This window comes from Equus quagga, chromosome 3, assembly GCF_021613505.1.
Source record: "Equus quagga isolate Etosha38 chromosome 3, UCLA_HA_Equagga_1.0, whole genome shotgun sequence".
NCBI classification, from domain to species: domain Eukaryota; kingdom Metazoa; phylum Chordata; class Mammalia; order Perissodactyla; family Equidae; genus Equus; species Equus quagga.
The window spans coordinates 113143544-113162990 of NC_060269.1; the positions used below are offsets into that span (position 1 = coordinate 113143544).

A 19447-nucleotide genomic window follows, 5' to 3' on the forward strand; every position below is an offset into this window, starting at 1 on the left:
CACACCATATCTTCTTTATCCAGTCATCAGTCAATGGGCACTTAGGTTGCTTCCACATCTTGGCTATTATGAATAAAGCCGCATTGAACATAGAGGTGCATGGGTCTCTTTGAATTACTGATTTCAATTTCTTTGAATATATACCCAGTAGTGGGATGGCTAGGTCATATGGTATTTCTATTTTTAACTTTTTGAGAAATCTCCATACTGTTTTCCATAGTGGCTGCACCAGTTTGCATTCCCACCAGCAGTGTATGCGGGGCCTTTTTCTCTACAACCTCTTCAACATTTGTTACTTTTTGTTTTGATTATTTTTGCCATTCTAATGGGTGTAAGGTGATATCTTAGTGTAGTTTTGATTTGCATTTCCCTGATGATCAGTGATGATGAGCATCTTTTCATGTGCCTATTGGCCATCTGTACATCTTCTTTGGAGAAATGTCTGTTCATGTCCCCTGCCCATTTTTTGATTGGGTTGTTTGATTTTTCATTGTTGAGTTGTATGAGTTCTTGATATATTATGGAGATTAACCCTTTGTTGGATATATAATTTGCAAATATTTTTTCTCAGTTGGTGGGTTGTGTTTTTGTTTCAATCCTGTTTTCCCTTGCCTTGTAGAAGCTCTTTAGTCTGATGAAGTCCCATTTGTTTATTCTTCCTATTGTTTCCCCTGTCTGAGAAGACATGGTGTCCGAAAAGATCCTGTAAATACTGATGTCAAAGAGTGTCAAAGAGAGTACTTTTTCTTCCAGAAGTCTTGGTTTCAGGTCTCACCTTTAAGTCTTTGATCCATTTGGGGTTTATTTTTGTGAAAGGTGTAAAAGAATGGTCTATTTTCATTCTTTTACACGTGGCTGTCCAGTTTTCCCAACACCATTTGTTGAAGAGACTTTCTTTCTCCATTGTATGTTCTCAGCTCCTTTGTCAAAGATTAGCTGTCCATAGAGGTGTGGTTTTATTTCTGGGCTTTCAATTCTATTCCTTTGATCTTTGTACCTGTTTTTGTACCAGTACCATGCTGTTTTGATTATGATAGCTTTGTAGTATATTTTGAAGTCAGGGATTGTGATGCCTCCAGCTTTGTTCTTTTTTCTCAGGATTGCTTTAGCAATTCGGGGTCTTTTGTTGCCCCCATATGAGTTTTACTTCAAGTAGCTTTCCAATGGATTTTTTAGGGTTATCTATATATAAGATCATGTCATCCACAAACAAAGAGAGTTTCACTTCTTTATTGACTATTTGGCTTCCTTTTATTTCTTTTACCTGCCTAATTGCTCTGGCCAAAATCTCCAGTACTATATTGAATAAGAGTGGTGAGAGTGGGCACCCTTGTCTTGTTCTTGTTCTCAGAGGGATGGCTTTCAGTTTTTCCCCATTGAGTATGATGTTGGCTGTGGGTTTGTCATATATGGCCTTTATTATGCTGAGGTACTTTCCTTCTATACCCATTTTATTGAGAGTTTTTATCATAAATGATGTTGGATCTTGTTGAATGCTTTCTCTGCATCTATTGAGATGATCATGTGGTTTTTGTTTCTCATTTTGTTAATGTGGTGTATCACGTTGATTGACTTGTGGATGTTGAACCATCCCTGTGCCCCTGGTGTAAATCCCACTTGATGATGGTGTATGATCTTTCTAATGTATTGCTGTATTCGGTTTGCCAATGTTTTGTTGAGGAGTTTTGCATCTATGTTCATCAGTGATATTGGCCTGTAGTTTTCCTATTTTGTGTTGTCCTTGACTGATTTTGGGATCAGGGTGATGTTGGCCTCATAAGATGCATTAGGAAGTGCTCCATGTTCCTCAATTTCCTGGAATAGTTTGAGAAAGATAGGTATTAAATCTTCTTTGAATGTTTGGTAGAATTCTCCAGAGAAGCTGTCTGGTCCTGGACTTTTGTTTTTGGGGAGGTTTTTGGTTACTGTTTCAATCTCTTTACTTGTGATTGGTCTATTCAGATTCTCTATTTCTTCCTGATTCAGTTTTGGGAGGTTTTAAGAGTCTAAGAATTTATCCATTTCTTCTGGGCTGTCCAATTTGTTGGCATATAGTTTTTCATAGTATTCTCTTGTAGTCTTTTGTATTTCTATGGTATCCATTGTGATTTATCCTCTTTCATTTCTTATTTTATTTATTTGAGTCTTCTCTCTTTTTTCCTTAGTGAGCCTGGCTAAGGGTTTGTCAATTTTGTTAATTTTCTCAAAGAGCCATCTCTTTGTTTCATTAATCCTTTCTACTGTCTTTTTTGTTTTGATTTCATTTATTTCTGCTCTAATTTTTATTATTTCCCTCCTTCTACTGACTTTGGGCTTTGTTAGTTCTTCTTTCTCTAATTCTTTTAGGTGTAGTTTGAGATTGCTTATTTGAGATTTTTCTTGTTTATTGAGGTGAGCCTGTATTGCAATGAATTTCCCTCTTAGGATGGCTTTTGCTGCATCCCAAATGAGTTGGAATGGTGTGTTTTCATTTTTGTTTGTCTCCAGATAATATTTGATTTCTCCTTTGATTTCTTCAATGATACATTGGTCATTCAGTAGCATGTTGTTTAATCTCCACGCCTTTGCCCCTTTCCCAGCTTTATTCTTGTAACTGATTTCTAGTTTCATAGCATTATGATTGGAAAAGGTGCTTGATATTATTTTCAATCCTTTTAAATTTGTTGAGGCTTTCTTTGTTTCCCAACATATGGTCTATCCTTGAGAATGTTCCATGCACGCTTGAGAAGAATGTGTAACCTGCAGTTTTTGGATGGAGTGTTCTATATATATCTATTAAGTTCATCTGGTCTAGTTTTTCATTTAATTCTACAATGTCCTTGTTGACTTTCTCTCTGGATGATCTATCCATTGGTGCTAGTACGGTGTTGAAGTTCCCTGCTGTTATTGTATTGTTGATATTTCCTTCTAGTTTTGTTAATAGTTGCTTTATGTACTTTGGTCCTCCTGTGTGGTCCTCCTATATATTTATAAGTATTGTGTCTTCTTGTTGGAGTGTCCCTTTTATCATTATAAACTGCCCCTCTTAGTCTCTCTTTACCTGTTTTGCCTTGAAGTCTACTTTGTCTGATATAAGTATGGTGACACTTGCTTTCTTATGTTCACTATTAGCTGGAGTACTGTCTTCCATCCCTTAACTCTGAGGCTATGTTTGTCTTTGGGGCTGAGGTGTGTTTCCTGGAGGCAGCATATTGTTGGGTCTTGTTTTTTAATCCATCCTGTCACTCTGTGCCTTTTGACTGGAGAATTCAATCCGTTTACATTTAGAGTGATTATTGAAATGTGGGGGCCTAATGCTGCCATTTTATCGCTCATTTTCCAGTTCTCTTGTTTTTCCTTGGTTTCTCGCCCCATGAATTTCAGACTACCAATTCAGTGAGGCAGTTTTCTATGTTGGTTCTCTTAGTTTTCTCCTTATTTGTAATTTGTGTCTCTGTTCTAATTATTTGTTTAGTGGTTACCACGTGGTTTGTATAGAACATGTCATAGATGAGATAGTCCATTTTCTGATAGCCTCTTATTTCCTTAGACTAAACTGGTTCCATCCTTTTCCTCTTCCCCTTCTAAGTTGTTATTGTCACATCTTTTTTTCTTCTTGTGTTGTGAGTTTGTGGTAAAATGACAAGATTATAGTTATTCCTGGTGTTGCCCTTCCCTTTCCCTTTAATGTTATGCTTAAGCATTTGCTAACCTGTTCTGATGGAGAGCTGCAACTTTCTGATTTTGTCTTTCTACTTATCTCCTTTGCTCAGGGTTTTGTAACCTCTTTCCTTTTTAAATTTTTTTTCAGATATGAGGGCCTTCCTCATCATTTCTTGTAGGGGGCGGGTCTGTGGCAATGAACCCCCTTAACTTTTGTTTATCTGGGAAAGTTTTTATTTCTCCATCATATTTGAAAGATATTTTCAATGGATAGGGTATTCTTGGCTGAAAGTTTTTGTCTTTCAGAATTTTGAATATATCGTTCCATTCTCTCCTAGTCTGTAATGTATTTGCTGAGAAATCTGTTGACAGCCTGATAGGGGTTCCTTTGTAGATTATTTTCTTCTGCCTTGCTGCCCTTAATATTTTCTCTTTGTCATTGACTTTTCCAAGCTTCGCTGCTATATGCCTTTGGGTTGGCCTTTTTACATTGATAAAGTTTAGAGATCTATTGTCTTCTGTCACATGGATTTTCAGCTCTCTCCCCAGGTTTGGGAAGTTCTCAGTTCTATTTCTTTGAACAAGCTTTCTGCTCCATTCTCCTTCTCTTCTCCCTCTGGGATACCTATAATCCTTATGTTGCATTTCTTAATGGCGTTGGATATTTCTTGGAGAGTTTCTTCATTTGTTTTTAGTCTTAGTTCTCTCCTCCTCCTCTATGTGAAACATTTCTATATTCCTATCCTCCTGACTGCAATTCTGTCCTCTGTGGATACTGAGGGACCACTGTATATTCATACAATGGAATATTATTCAGCCATGTAAACAAATTATATACTGATACATGCCACAACAGGATTGAATCTTGAAAATATTATGCTAAGTGACAGAAGCCAGTGACAAAAGGCCACATTTTATATGAAATGTCCAGAATAGGAAAATTCATAGAAACAGAAAGCAGATTATTAATTGACAGGGCCCGGGATGGGGGAATAAGGAATAACTGCCAATGGATATGAGGTTTCTTTGGGGCAATAAAAATAGTCTGGAATTAGATAGTGGTGATGGATGCCCAACTCTGTGAATATTTTAAAAGTCACTGAATTGTACACTTTAAATAGTTGACTTTCATTGTATATGAATTATATTACAATTAAAAACTAAAGATCTTAGAGGAACTGTAACTCACATATGACTACTTTGGAAAATAGTTTGGCAATTTCTTATAAAGTTACAAATACATTTAACATACAACCCAGCAATTACATTCCTGGATATTTACTTGAGAGAATTGAAGATACATGTCAATACAAAGACTTGTACATGAATATTCATAATAGCCAGAAACTGGTGACAACCCAAAAGTTCATCAATATGATGAATAAATGTGAGGTGAATGAATAAGCAAATTGTAATTCATTTATGAAATGGAATATTACTCTGTGAGAATAGTAAGCCCAGCCCTGGTGGTCTAGTGGTTAAGATTCAGTGCTCTCACTGCTGCTGCCTGGGTTTGTTTCCCAGTCAGGGAACCACACTACTTGTCTGTTGGTTATCATACTGTGGCTGCATGTTGCTCTGATGCTGAAAGCTATGCCACCAATATTTCAAATACTAGCAGGGTCACCCTTTGTGGATAGGTTTCAGTGGAGCTTCCGGACTCAGACAGACTAAAAAGAAGGACCTGGAGACTCACTTCCAAAAAAACTGGCCATGAAAACCCTATGCATCACAGAGGAGCATTGTCTGATATAGTTCTAGAAGGTGAGAGGATGGTGCAAAAAGACCAAAGACCAGGCAGAGTTCAGTTCTGATGTCCCCGGGGTAGCTAGGAGTCACTCAACTGGCACCAATAACAACAAGGAATAGTAAGCTAACTACTGATACACATGATCACCTTGGTGAAATTCATAAACATTATACTGTGTCTGAAGCCAGATGCAGGACATATGATCATATGCATCATTAAAAAAATATGATTTTAAATAAAAATATAAATTTCCAAAATTGACTCAATAAGGGATAGACAAGCATAATTGAGAAGATAGCCTGCTTCCTGAAATTTGTTCTACAGCGGATTTTCCTCTACTTTCAAGGCACAGATAATCCCTTTTTTATAGAGCTAGAAAGCTTACCAACTTATTGCAAAATTAGATTTCTTGTGTGAATTGACTTCCTAATAATGCAATCAGCAAAATTCAGACTGTGGGGAGCTTTGGACAAGCGATCTAGTTTCCTTCAAGAAAGAAATTGCTAGGGGAAAGAATAGATGGAAAAGACTCTGTGGATTAAATGAGATTTAAGAGATATGACAACATTTGTATAAATCTAATTTGGATCCTCATTTGAATAAACAAACTTTAAAAAATGGAGACAGTACTGAATGACACAGAACTGTACATGTAAAAATGGTCAACATGATAAAGGTTCATGTATGTTTTACCACAATTAAATAAGTTTTTTAAATGGAGAGGATAGGATTATTTGAATAATATCTGAATATATTAAGGAATTATCATTGGTTTAGGTGTGATTATGCCATGTGAACTAAATTTTTTTTTATGCTTTTCAGTGAGGAAGATTGGCCCTGAGCTAACGTCTGTTGCCAATCTTCCTCTTTTTTTTTTCTCCCTAAAGCCCAAATATATAATTGTATATCCTAGTTGCAGGTCATTCTAGTTCCTCTATATGGGACGCTGCCACAGCATGGCCTGATGAGCAGTGTGTAGGTCCATGCCCAGGATCCGAACCGGCAAACCCTGGGCTGCCAAAGCAGAGCATGTGAACTTAACTGCTTGGCCATGGGCCTGGCCCCCAAACTAAATTTTTTAAAGTATTCTCATAGAGATATATAATGAAATATTTATAGATGAAATGACATGATGTCTTATATGCTTCAGAATAGCCTTTGAGATGGGGAGTTAATGGGGTTAGAGATGAAAGAAGATTGGCTATGAATAGAAATTATTGATGGAAGATGCAGACATCCGGGGCCTTTTTACTTTTGTACATATTAATTAGTGTCCATAATATAAAGTTAAAAATGCACATTCCTGAGGCCAGCACCAAGAGATAATATTCAGTAAATTTGAGTCAAGTCTCAGGAATATGCCCCTCTGTGGAACCCGCCATACCCAAGTGATGGATGTCTCATACAGGATGTCCACATGCCTCAACTTGAAAAATATTGCTTTAGACCAATCTCACTTTTAAAATGCAAATGCCAAAATCTTAAATAAAATGTTAGCAAATAAACCAGTGTACTAAAATAATCATATATAGTGAATAATTAGGGTTTATTCAAGGGATGCAGGGGTTGTTCAATGCTAGCAAACTTAATGTTATAATCATTTATGTCAGCAGAATTTATTAAGATAATTAATGCTAGCTCCTGTAACAAACAACTACAAAATCTCAGTGTTTTCACACAGGAAATTTCCTCACTCACAGATGGTGCACGTCCAGCTCTCCTCCAGGTGATGACTAGGGATCTGGGCTCTCTTCATTAGGGGCTCCATCATCTCAGAATCCTTTACCTCCAGGCTTGTGGACCAAGGAGACAGTGTGAAAAATGGCATGGGACATTTCAGAGATGAGTCATAGAAATGCACTTATCACTTTCACTCATGTTTCACTGGACATAATCCAGTCTTATGGCCCTAATCTAACTTCAAGGGAAGCTAGCAAATGCTGTCTTCCTGTAAGCCGTGGAAGAGGAAGCTATACTAATGACCACCCAATTAGTCTCTGCCACAGAGATAAAGAGATGCTATACATAGAAGTTCTTTTACTTGCATGCTCCACATCAAAAGTCCAAATCTAATGGCCACCAAATTATGGCATTATCTTCATATCTCTGCTGTCACTTTGGATGTAAGGAAAAAGGAAACTGTAGCCTTTCAAAATTTTACTTGTTCTTAAGAAAATAAAATTCTGTAGTCATCTTGATAGTGCTGATTTAAAGCAAATTCTTCATTTAAAGCCAAAGCAAAACAGCAGCTAAAAATTTAAGACTTTTTTTTCAAAAGCAGTTTTAGGTTCACAGCAAAATTGAGTGGCAAGTGTAGAGATTTCAAATATAGCTCCTGCTCCCACAAATGCAAAGCCTTCCCCATTATCAATATCTCCCACCAGAGTGATATATTTGTTGTAATTGATGAATCCACAGACATACATTATAATTGCCCAAAGTCAAGAGTGTACATTACAGTTCATTCTGGTGTTGTACATTCTACAGGTTTAGACAAATGAATAATGATATATATCCATCATTATAATATCATAAGAGTATTTTCACTGCCCTAAAAATCCTCTGTGCTCTGCCTATTCATCCTTCCCCCACTGCCAACCTCTGGCAACTACTGATCTTTTTATTGTCTCCATAGTTTGCCTTTTCCAGAATGTCATATAGTTGGAATCATACAGTATGTAGCCTTCTCAGATTGGCTTCTTTTACTTAGTAACATGCGTTTAAGGTTTCTCCATGTCTTTTCATGACTTGATAGCTCATTTCATTTTAGCACTGAGTAATATTCCGTTGTCTGGATGTACCACAGTTTATTTATCCATTCACCCACTGAAGGACATCTTGGTGGCTTCCAAGTTTTGGCAATGATGAATAAAGCTGCTATAAACACCCATGTGCAGTTTTTTACATGGACATGTTTTCGACTCCTTTGGGTAAATACCAAGGAGCCCGATAGCCAGATCATGTGGTAAGAGTATGTTTAGTTTTATAAGAAACCTCTAAACTTCCAAAAACCTTCCAAAAGCCTTCCAAAAAAAGCTGTGCCATTTTGCATGTCCACCAGCAGTGAGAGCTCCTATTGCTCCACATCCTCTCCAGCAGTTGGTGTTGTCAGTGTTCCAGATTTTGGTCATTCTAATAGATGTATAATGGTCTCTTATTGTTTTAATTTGCATTTCCCTGATGATATATGTTGACGAAAGAACTGGCAATGAAAATAATCCATAACCAATCTATAAATGAAAATTTGGGAGAGTTTATTCTGAGCTGAAATCTGAGGACCATGGCCTGGGGCCTTTCTTCCTAAAGGAAGAAAGGGCACCAAAGAAGTGAGGTATACAGAGTGGTTATATACCCCCATACAGGATGTTTCACATATGATTGAAATGTCCCTCCCACAATAGTCACAAGATTGCCCTGTCAGCACAGCACTTGATGGACACAGCAGGTAGTGGGTCTGCTCTCTCAGAGGGTGTAGGAGGAGGCAAGCCTATTGTCTCGAGCTGGGCGGCCACAGGTGAGCGCAGCAATCAGTTTCTAGCCTAAGGAAAGATGCTTAATCCTTAAGGGAATACCAACATTGGGAGGGGGAGGGAAGTTGCACCTTTATCTCAAGGGCCTTTGTTCTTGCTGTAGGGAATATCTAAAGCAGATATACAAAGCATGCTCAACAGCCACGGTCAGGCCCTTTTGGGAAGACAAGGTCAGGCCAAATTAGGTTTACACCACATGGCTTCCTCATATTCTCTAATATATCCTATTACTTCCCATTTTTATTTGTCACATAGATGTGGGAGCATCTTTTCAGATGCTTATTTGTCACCTGTATATCTTCTTTGGTGAGGTGTCTGTTAAGGTCTTAGGTCCATTTTCTAATATAGTGATTTGTTTTCCTATGGTCGAGTTTTTACAGTTCTTTGTATAAATTTTGTATGACAGTCCTTTATCAGATGTGGGTTTTGCAAATATTTTCTCCCAGTCTTTGCTAAGGAGATAAGTTCCTAGAGACAAAAGTTGTTACAGCGGTTTTCTGATCTCCAGAGTAGTTTGATACTAGGGCATAAGTGCAACATTAGTTCCAGCTTCCCCAGTTTCTGGATTGCGGCAGATAAGGCTGTTTCGTTGGCAGACCAGTTTTGCAGTGTTGTTCTGGGAGTCGTTCCTGTTAATTCGGTCTAGAGCCTCCTCCTTCCTCTTTCCACTGAGTTTGTAAAGGACTTAATTCCCCAGATTAAGTTTATTGCTGCTTAAAATAGCTAGAGGGCTTTCTGTTTATGCAACTGAATCTCAACTGATATGATTGTTAGGTGAAAAATGCAGGCCACTGAACACTATATCACTTCCTGATGGCAAAACTAATCCAGGTGTTTGTGTCTCTGCCTGCTCAATTCCTTTGAAATAACAAAGACAAATGAGGAGGAGAGGGTAGAGGAGGGGAGGAAGAAGAGAAGTAGTTGATAGTTGCACCATTAAGTGGGGCATGGTGCCGTCATCAGAACAAAAACTTTTTGAAACTTTTGAAAGATATTAAGCCAGTGAGATCAAATAGAGGGAAGTTAATGATGCTAAATACTCAAAGCAAGCAATATAGGGCTGAGAAAAGATCTTTGGAGTAACTGTAAATTCTGAATATCTGGGCCAGTAGAGGGAAAATTGAAGGACTTCAGTTTGAAAACTGTGTGGGGGTCCTAGACTTGGAGTACTATTCTTGGTGAAAAATAAAAATGGCAAGCAATAGGATATATTGGAGAATATGAGGAAGCCATTTGGTATAAACCTAATTCGGCCTGACCTTGTCTTTCCAAAAGGGCCTGACCGTGGCTGTTGAGCATGCTTTGTATATCTGCTTTAGATATTCCTTCTGGCAAGAACAAAGGCCCTTGAGATTAAGGTGCAACTTCCCTCCCCATCCCAACGTTGGCTTCTCCTTAAGGATTAAGCATCTTTCCTTAGGCTAGAAACTGATTGCTGCGCTCACCTGTGGCCGCCCAGCTCGAGACAAATAGACTTGCCTCCTGCTACACCCTCAGAGATAGCAGATCCACTACCTGCTGTGTCCATCAAGTGCTGTGCTGACAGGGCAATCTTGTGACTATTGTGGGAGGGACATTTCAATCATATGTGAAACATCCTATATGGGGGTATATAACCACTCTGTATACCTCACTTCTTTGGTGCCCTTTCTTCCTTTAGGAAGAAAGGCCCCAGGCCATGGTCCTCAGATTTCAGCTCAGAATAAACTCACCCAAATTTTCATTTGTAGATTGGTTATGGATTATTTTCGTCGACATTGGTCTTCCCCTCTAGGCTTCATTTTGCTTAGATGACTTGTTATGTAAAGTGATTGGTTTTACCCAACATGTTTCTAATAGGTGAAATAAGGACAGGGTGTTTTAAAATACACACAGGATTTTGTATTTATTCAGGTACAGTGAAGCCAACAGATCAGGAGATAATTGACTCTGAAAAGACTGTTTGTTACTCACAATTCTCAAGAGTAGGGGTCATGCCCCACAATGCAGGGCCACACGGGGAAGCACCAGAGCTGGCGAAGAGGCAGAAGGAGTGAGCATATAGCATGGACATGAGCCTTTATTGCGGTTTCCACAGGAAATGCAAGCTAGGCAGAGTAAGGAGATTTAGGATTGGATAGTTTGAATAATTTTTCAGGCTCTGGATTATAGTGGCTGTCTCTAGTTGTCTGGTACCAGGCCCAGGGATGATTAAAGCAGGGGGATAATGGCTCAGCCCAGTAAAGGAGGTGGTTGAAGGATTGAGCTCTGGATCAGTTGGTTTGCATTTGAGGAATGTGCTCTTGGGCAAGTGTTTGCTATCTTTAGGAATTAGGTAACCCTGGGAGAAGCAGTCTCTCATGGATCAGCAAAGCCTCAGATGCCAGAGCATCCAAGAATACAGAAAATCAGAAAATATATTTAATACACAGACAAAGAAGGGGAGTAAGTTCTCCCAGATAACTTAGAGATATAGAATCAGTAACTTTAAAGAAATTTGCAGATGTGTCAGAAACCATTTGGATTTACTTTATGAATCCAAGCATTCAACAATTAAAGTATGTAAATTTTGAGAGAGTTGTTTAACAAAGTTTTAAGGTTCTTATGGATGAATAACTAGGTAACATTTGCTGAATGCTCAGTTTGCTGGGCACCAGTCTAAGAAATTTACATGTGTTAGTTAATCCCCCACAATCCCATGCCAATAGGTATTAGTATTATTGCAGTTTGCACTTGGGGAAACTGAAGCTTAGAGAGATTAAATAACTTGCCCAAGTTCATGCTGCTAGTAAGTGGGAGCTGGCATTTAAAACCCAGTGCAGTCTGACCTTAGAGTCCAAACTCGTAATCATTCTTCTCTATGACCTCTCTGCCTGCAATAAATTTATAACAGGTAATTACACATACTTACAAAGGTTTTGGATTGAAGGTCAGTTTAGCATGATAGTTGAGGATGTAATGGGGATAATAACAGTACCAAGTTCATAATGTTTGTACAAGGAATAAATTAGTTAATGTAATGCATTTAAAATAGTGTCTGGCAATGTAGTAAGCACTCAAAAAATGTTAGCTATTATTATTATGCATATTCTCCCTTAATAAGTATTTAATCTTGTATGGAAATTTATTGGCCCAATGTCTAAATAAAGTCTCTATAATTATGATTAAGACCTAGTCGTTAATAAAAATAAATTTAAAAGTCAGTAGCTGACTTCTTACACTTTGTAATACCCACGATAACACAAATTCCCAAATAAAAAGAGAAATTGGCATTATAAGACCATTAATAATTATTTTAATATTCTTTAAAGTGTTTGACAGGCACAAGCATTACATTCATTGCCCTAAATTGTTACTGTATATGGGAATGAACTTAAGAATGTAATAATTTTCTTATGTGGTTTCATTTCATTTTTTTTTACTTAGAGAAAAACGGTTACAGGAATGGAAAGCTCTTAAGAAAAAACAAAAATTTGGAGAATTAAGAGAAATTTCTGGAAATCAGTATGTGAATGAAGTCACAAATGCAGAAAAAGATGTATGGGTTATAATTCATCTATACAGATCAAGGTAATTACCATAGCATTTTTATGAAATGTTAATATACTAATGTTTTAAGGTATGTATTTCTGGTGTTAAGGTTTTATAAAGCATAAAACAAAGACTACTCAAGAAAAATATGTGTATATATATGTACATGTATGTATAGAGTCATTTGGCTTCAGGGATTAAATAAAGTATTTTAATATATCTTCATGTCTAACTTAAAGGACTTGTCACACTTCTTAGAAAAATAAGTACTCTTTGGCAGTTAATTAAAAAAAAAACTTGTTATGGAAAATTTCAAAAATACAGAAAAGTAATGATAAAGTGAGTGTCCTAAATAGTGGCCAGGTAGATTGAACAATGAACATTTTGCCATATTTGTATCATTTTGTGTGTGTGTGTGAATTTGCAGAACCATTTCAAAGTAAATTACACACAGCATGATGCTTTACTTCTAAATATTTCAGCATGTATCATCAAAACATAAGGACTTTTTTCTACATAACCACTGTTGAAAACAAAACGCCACCGAGTAAACGTGAAGATCTAATTGGCTTTATTCAATGATTCAGGAATCGGGCAACATCTCCTCTAGCAAGCAGAGAGATACTCCTAGGAGTTAATGCAAAATGGAAGGGTTTTATAGGAAGGAGGGTGGGGCAAGGAAGTTATTAGCAAAAAAAAAGAAAGGATTATTTTGGGTCAGGACATCTCCTCTTTGAGGGGGAGGGAAAGTCAAGGATTTCATCGTGCAGATTACCTCTTCTTCCTCTGGGGCATGGAGAGGGCCCAAGCCACAGATTACCTCATTGGTACTTTCCAGAAAATTCCAGACTGGTTGATGAAGACTACATTTCTGGGGAAGGTCAAAACTGCTATTACGTAAAGATTTAAATCTAGGTTTGGTATCATGGGCTTTAGCACAAGTGTTGCCATTTTGGTCCTGCGGTTTTTCTTTTTAACATAATACCATTTTCTCACCTAAGAAAATTAACAATAATTCCTAATAGCATCTAATACCCATTCCTTACTCAAATTTCCCCAACTGACTTCAAAATGTCATTTATAAATACATATGTTTTTGAATAAGGATCCAGTCAAGCATTATGCTGTGGATTTGGATATATCATGCCACTTAAGTCTTTTTTAAGAGAATATTTCCCTCACAGCCCCTCCAACCCTCAAACAGTTAATTTTAGAGTGACAAGTTGTGCAAGGTATAACCCCAATCTCCCTAGGCCTCACCAGCCCGGTATAATAATTGGGAACAGTGGACCTTTCCCCAACTCTGTGCCATAAAGGAGCCGCGAGCTCCCAGAGTTTCATAAATCCCTCATCGAAACAGCCCCTCTAGCTTTAGTTCCCAGCCCCTCTGCCTGGGCTCGAAGCCAAACCAGCAACAGAGGCCATGACAGCAGCCCTCAGTGTTCTTATCTCGTTCTCTGAATAAAGAATTTCTTTTCTCTTCAGGTCCTTAGAGAAATTCTGTACAGAGCAATTTATGCAAATTTGAGCCCTGCTGTTTATCAGCTTACCAGTTCCTCAGACAAATATTGATAGGCTACCATGCCCCATAAAAGAAGATATTACTAACCAAGAGTGACAAATGTTGGAGAGGTTGTGGAGGAAAAGGAACCCTCATACACAGTTGGTGGGAAAGCAAACTGGTGCAGCCACTGTGGAAAACAGTATGGAGATTTCTCAAAAAGTTAAAAGTAGAAATACCTTATGACCCAGCCATCCCACTACTGGGTATCTATCCTAAGAACCTGAAATCAGCAATTCCAAAAGTCCCATGCACCCCTATGTTCATTGCAGCATTATTTACAATAGCCAAGATGTGGAACCAACCTAAGTGCCCAGCAACTGATGATTGGATAAAGAAGATATGGTATACATATACAATGGAATACTACTCAGCCATAAAAAAGGACAAAATCGTCCCATTCACAACATGGATGGACCTTGAGGGTATTATGTTAAGTGAAATAAGCCAGACAGAGAAAGACGAACTCTGTATGACTCCACTCACAGGTGGAAGTTAACATATAGACAAAGAGAACTGATTGGTGGTTACTAGGGGAAAGGGTGGGGGGAGGGCACAAAGGGTGAAGTGGTGCCACCTACAACGTGACTAACAATAATGTACAACTGAAATTTCACAAGGTTGTAAACTATCATAATCTTAATTAAAAAAAGACGTTACTTTTATTGTAACTAAAATGCTTGGTAATTAATTTTTGAATAATTTAAAGCCTTAAAAAGAATCATTTCTCGTTTTTCCTATACCACTTATCTGGTTAAACCAGTTCGTAAATACTTCTGATTTGGGTTCTTCACAAACAAGTATGAGAAATCCAACATTTACACTCCCGGAATCTGTGTGTGACAAATGTTAAATACTGAAGTGGTTCACTGAATGTCTTTTCAGAGACTCATTATGATCAGCAGAATAGATGTTGGTTCTGAACGCCCACACCATGGTATAAAATTATTTACATTAATGGTTATTTCTAGGTAAATTACTAGTTTTGACAAATCGTTTTCAAAAATTCTTCAAAGAGGTTGAATGTGTTTTAGTCTCAGCTAGGCTGTTTTAAACTGTCATATGCTTTGATGGACTCAGAGTAAGGATCTGTTTTTATAACATGTTAGGTATTTGTTACCTTCTCAGAAGGCTTTTTGGGGGCAATCTACAATAGTTACATAAAATATTAGTTTTCTTGACATTAAGAAAATGCACTCATATGTCAATATAAAAGATACATTTTAAGAAAATTAATGGATTTTTTTTGCAACTAGACTTTTGGTAGTGAACATGATACAGTCTATACAGAAGTTGAAATATAATGATGTACACCTGAAATTTATGTAATGTTATAAACCAATGTGATCTATTTTATTAGACTGACATGAGTAGTCTGTTTTTTAAAGATACTGTGTGTACTGTTTCTCTTTTTTAGCATCCCAATGTGTTTGTTGGTTAACCAGCATCTTAGTCTCCTAGCAAGAAAGTTTCCAGAAACTAAATTTGTTAAAGCCATCGTGAATAGCTGTATTCAACACTACCATGACAATTGTTTACCAACAATTTTTGCTTATAAAAATGGTCAGATAGAAGGCAAATTCATTGGAATTATAGAATGTGGAGGGATAAATCTCAAGCTAGAAGGTAATGACATTATTTTAAAAATTTGTTTATAAAAAAATAGGTGAAAACTTCTACATGTTAACAAGTATTATGAAAGTCTATTTCCGTAAAACATAAGGTTTTCCCCCTTGATTCCAGTCTCTTTTATGCCTCCAGATTAATTTTTTGACAATAATACTCTTATTATAACACCCACTTGCTTAAATCCTTAATGGTTCCTTGTCTCAAATAAGTTATTTATTTTATTTTGAGGAAGATAAGCCCTGAGCTAACTACTGCCAGTCCTCCTCTTTTTGCTGAGGAAGCCTGGCCCTGAGCTAACATCCGTGCCCATCTTCCTCTAGTTTATATGTGGGACGCCTACCACAGCATGGCATGCCAAGCGGTGCCATGTCCGCACCCAGGATCCGAACCAGCGAACCCCGGGCCACCGAGAAGCTGAATGTGCGAACTTAACCGCTGCGCCACCGGGCCGGCCCCTCAATTAAGTTAACAATTCAGAATTTCTGCTTGAGAATTTCCGCCCATGTAGCCAAATATATTTCTGGATGCTTTCCAGTTTCTGCTCCAGCCAGGTTCGCCTTCAACCACTACCCCAGACATACATTACTCATTTGTGATTTTTTGTTTCATACTCTTTCCCTATACCCAAAATACCCTACCCTTCTCTACCCTCGCTTCCAAACCCGATTCCTTCATGGGTTTCCTAGATTTCCATTTATCCCATTATGTGATTCTGGACCAATTATAATCTATCTTCATCTTCTCTACTGAATTTCTATAGCATATATTCTCTATACAACTTATTTTTCACTTATCCATGTATAATCTGATTTTGTTGGTTAATCAATTCTCTTTGAGTTTTGTCTCCCTAACAAGTACAAGGACCATGCTTCCTATTATTTTTTTTCATAGTACATAGCACAGGACTTTGATAATTTTTACTTCCTAGCCTAATTCTAAGGCCATATCCTTGATCTAGTCATTTCCTGGAACTACTTTAATTCTATATTTTTTAAATCTTTTTCTCTTACCATTGTGTTAAAGCCATCGTGAATAGTTGTTTTTAACAGCCATTCTTTCACTCTATCATTCCGCTAAAGCTGTTTGTTCACTGAGACCTCCAATACTTTAATTGTTCCAGAATTACCCCCTTTTCCTTCTCCTAGTCTCTAAGGTTCCTCTTCGTTTTACCACCTTGTTTTTTCTGCTTGGATCTCATCCCTTTAACTAAAAAAATTAACACGTAGGAGTACAACAATAATATAGCAAACATTCATGAAATCATTTACCAAAAATAACAAAGGTGAACATTTGTTCATGTTTGCTTCAGCTATTTCTTTGTTTATTGTTGAAATAAACATTACAGATATAGTTGAAGTTACTTATATTTCCATTTCTAGTCCCATTCCCCTCCCTGCCTCCTTAGAGGCAATCACTGTCATGAATAGCATGTTATCTGGTCCATGCTTTTTTCAAATTGATATATTAAAAAAATTTTTGTTTGTCGTAAAATACACATAACATGAAATTTACCATCTTAACCACGTTTTAAATATATAATACAGTATTTTTAACTATAGTTACTATGCTGTACATTACATACCTAGGACTTATTTATTTTATGTTACTTTATTTAACCATTTTTAATTATATAGTTCAGTGACATTAAGTACATTCACACCGTTGTGCTATCATCACCATTATCCATCTCTAAAACTCTTTTCATCTGGCGTAACTGCAACTCTCTACCCATTAAACAATAATTCCCCCATTCCTCTCTCCCTCCAGCCCCTGAAAATCACCATTCTAATTTCTGACTTTATACTACTCTCAGTACTTCATATAAGTGAATCATAATAGTGTTTGTCCTTTTGTGACTGACCTCTTTCACTTAGCATAATGTCCTCAAAGTTTATCCATGTTGTAGCATGTGTCAGAATTTCCTTCCTTTTTAAGACTGAATAATATTCCATTATATGTTTATACCACATTTCATTTACCCATTCATCTGTCGATGGACACTTGGGTTGCATCTACCTTTTAGCTATTGTGAACAATGCTCCTGTGAACATGGATGTACAAATAATCGTTCTAGTCCCTGTTTTCAATTTTTTTGGGTATATACTCAGATGTAGAATTGCTGTATCATATGGTAATTCTATTTTAATTTTTTGAGCAACACTATACTGTCTTCCATAGTGATTGCGCTGTTTCACATTCCCAATACTGCACAAGGGTTCCAATTTCTCCACATCCTCACCAACATCTGTTATTTTCTGTCTTTTTTTATAGTAACCATCCTGATGTGTGTGTGCGGTGTTTTCCCCATTGATTTTTGTTTCCTATGTCATTTTTCATGGTTCAAAAAATGCTTCAATTTGTTTCTGAAATCTCTATGTTCCACTGGTCTATTTGTCTGTCCCTGAATCAATATAGCACTATGTTAATCACTATAGCTTTATAACAATCTGTTGTCTCTAGTAGAGCAAGTTTTCAAAATTTCATATAAATGTTGGAATTAGTCAAATTCTGTGAAAAAGCCTGTTGATTATTTATTAGAATCCTATTTATAGATTAATTATTGGAGACTTGATATCTTAATAACAATGAATGTTCCTATCCATGAATGAGATATATTTTGTCATTTATTTTGGTCTTCTTTAATGGTTTTTGTAATTTTCCTCATAAATATAACATATATATTATGTTTTTTAATGTAATATATTTTGGAATTTTCCTCATAAAAGCATTTTGTAATTTTCTTCATAAATGTTCTATTCATCTATACAGTACTTAGGAATAAATTTAACAAAATGAATTTGCAGGCATGGGGAATTTTTGGTTATCAATTTAATTCTTTTTAGTTTCTCTCTTGGATATATTTTGGTAATTCACATTTTTGTTGAAATTTTTCCATTAAAGTTTTCAAATATACTGGGGTAAGTTTTTTCATACTATTCTCATAACTTTAAAATCTTTACCGTAGTTATGCCCCATGTAAATTCTGTGTCTTATTTGGTTTCTTTCGCTTACTTGTGATCATTTTTGCCTGAGGTATGTCTGCTAGCCTCTTCAAAGAACCAGCTTTTGATTTTGTTGGTCACCTCTTACTGATTTTGTTTTTCTCTTTTTGCTAAAGTCTTTTCTTCATTATAGCCCTCTTTCTGCTTTCCTTGGGTTTGCTTTATTGTTTTTTCCCAGCTTCTTGATTTGAACTTTTAAACCACTTATTTTCAGTCATTTTAAAATAAACAGTTTAACCATAAAATTTCCCTTTAAGTATAACTTTGCTATGTCTAATGTGTATTTTGATGTTGTAGTAAATTTCATTGTCATCCAGTTCTAAATACATCATCACTTCCACGTTAATTTTATTAGTCAACTTGTGTTTCATATAGATGAGAAATTCTTTTTCTCATTTTTCCGAGATTTTTATCTGATTTAATGATGGATTATTTATTGCAGAACTTGAATGGAAGCTAGCAGAAGTTGGAGCAATACAGACTGATTTGGAAGAAAACCCCAAAAAAGACATTGTAGATGTGATGGTATCTTCAATAAGAAACGCTTCTATTTATGATGACACTAACAGTTCAAACAGTGATAATGATGATACCAAATAGAAAGAACTATGTAATAAATAGCTTGAAAGTGTTTATATACTGAATGTTTTATTTGCCACTGCCTTTACAATCAGAGGTTAGAACATTTATAGATTTATTTTTATTTTTATATTAGAATTATAGCTTATATGTCATTTCAGAAACTTTTAGGCATTTCAGAATATTCATTGCCTCCAACAAAATCAGAATTTTTACTGAACCCTTAATATTTTTCTGTGGCTTA

At 36.5% G+C, this 19447-nt stretch overlaps 1 protein-coding gene across 1 annotated transcript in view; it reads left to right on the top strand.

The window, feature by feature from the left end:
• The window catches only part of PDCL2 (phosducin like 2), a 36531-nt gene extending 17307 nt beyond the window's left edge, over positions 1 to 19224 (top strand). The window contains exons 4-6 of the mRNA XM_046655769.1: positions 12328 to 12471; positions 15411 to 15619; positions 19067 to 19224. Coding sequence (XP_046511725.1) covers positions 12328 to 12471; positions 15411 to 15619; positions 19067 to 19224 — 511 coding nt within the window. The remainder of the gene's footprint in view (positions 1 to 12327; positions 12472 to 15410; positions 15620 to 19066) is intronic.
• The last annotated feature ends 223 nt before the right edge of the window (positions 19225 to 19447 follow it).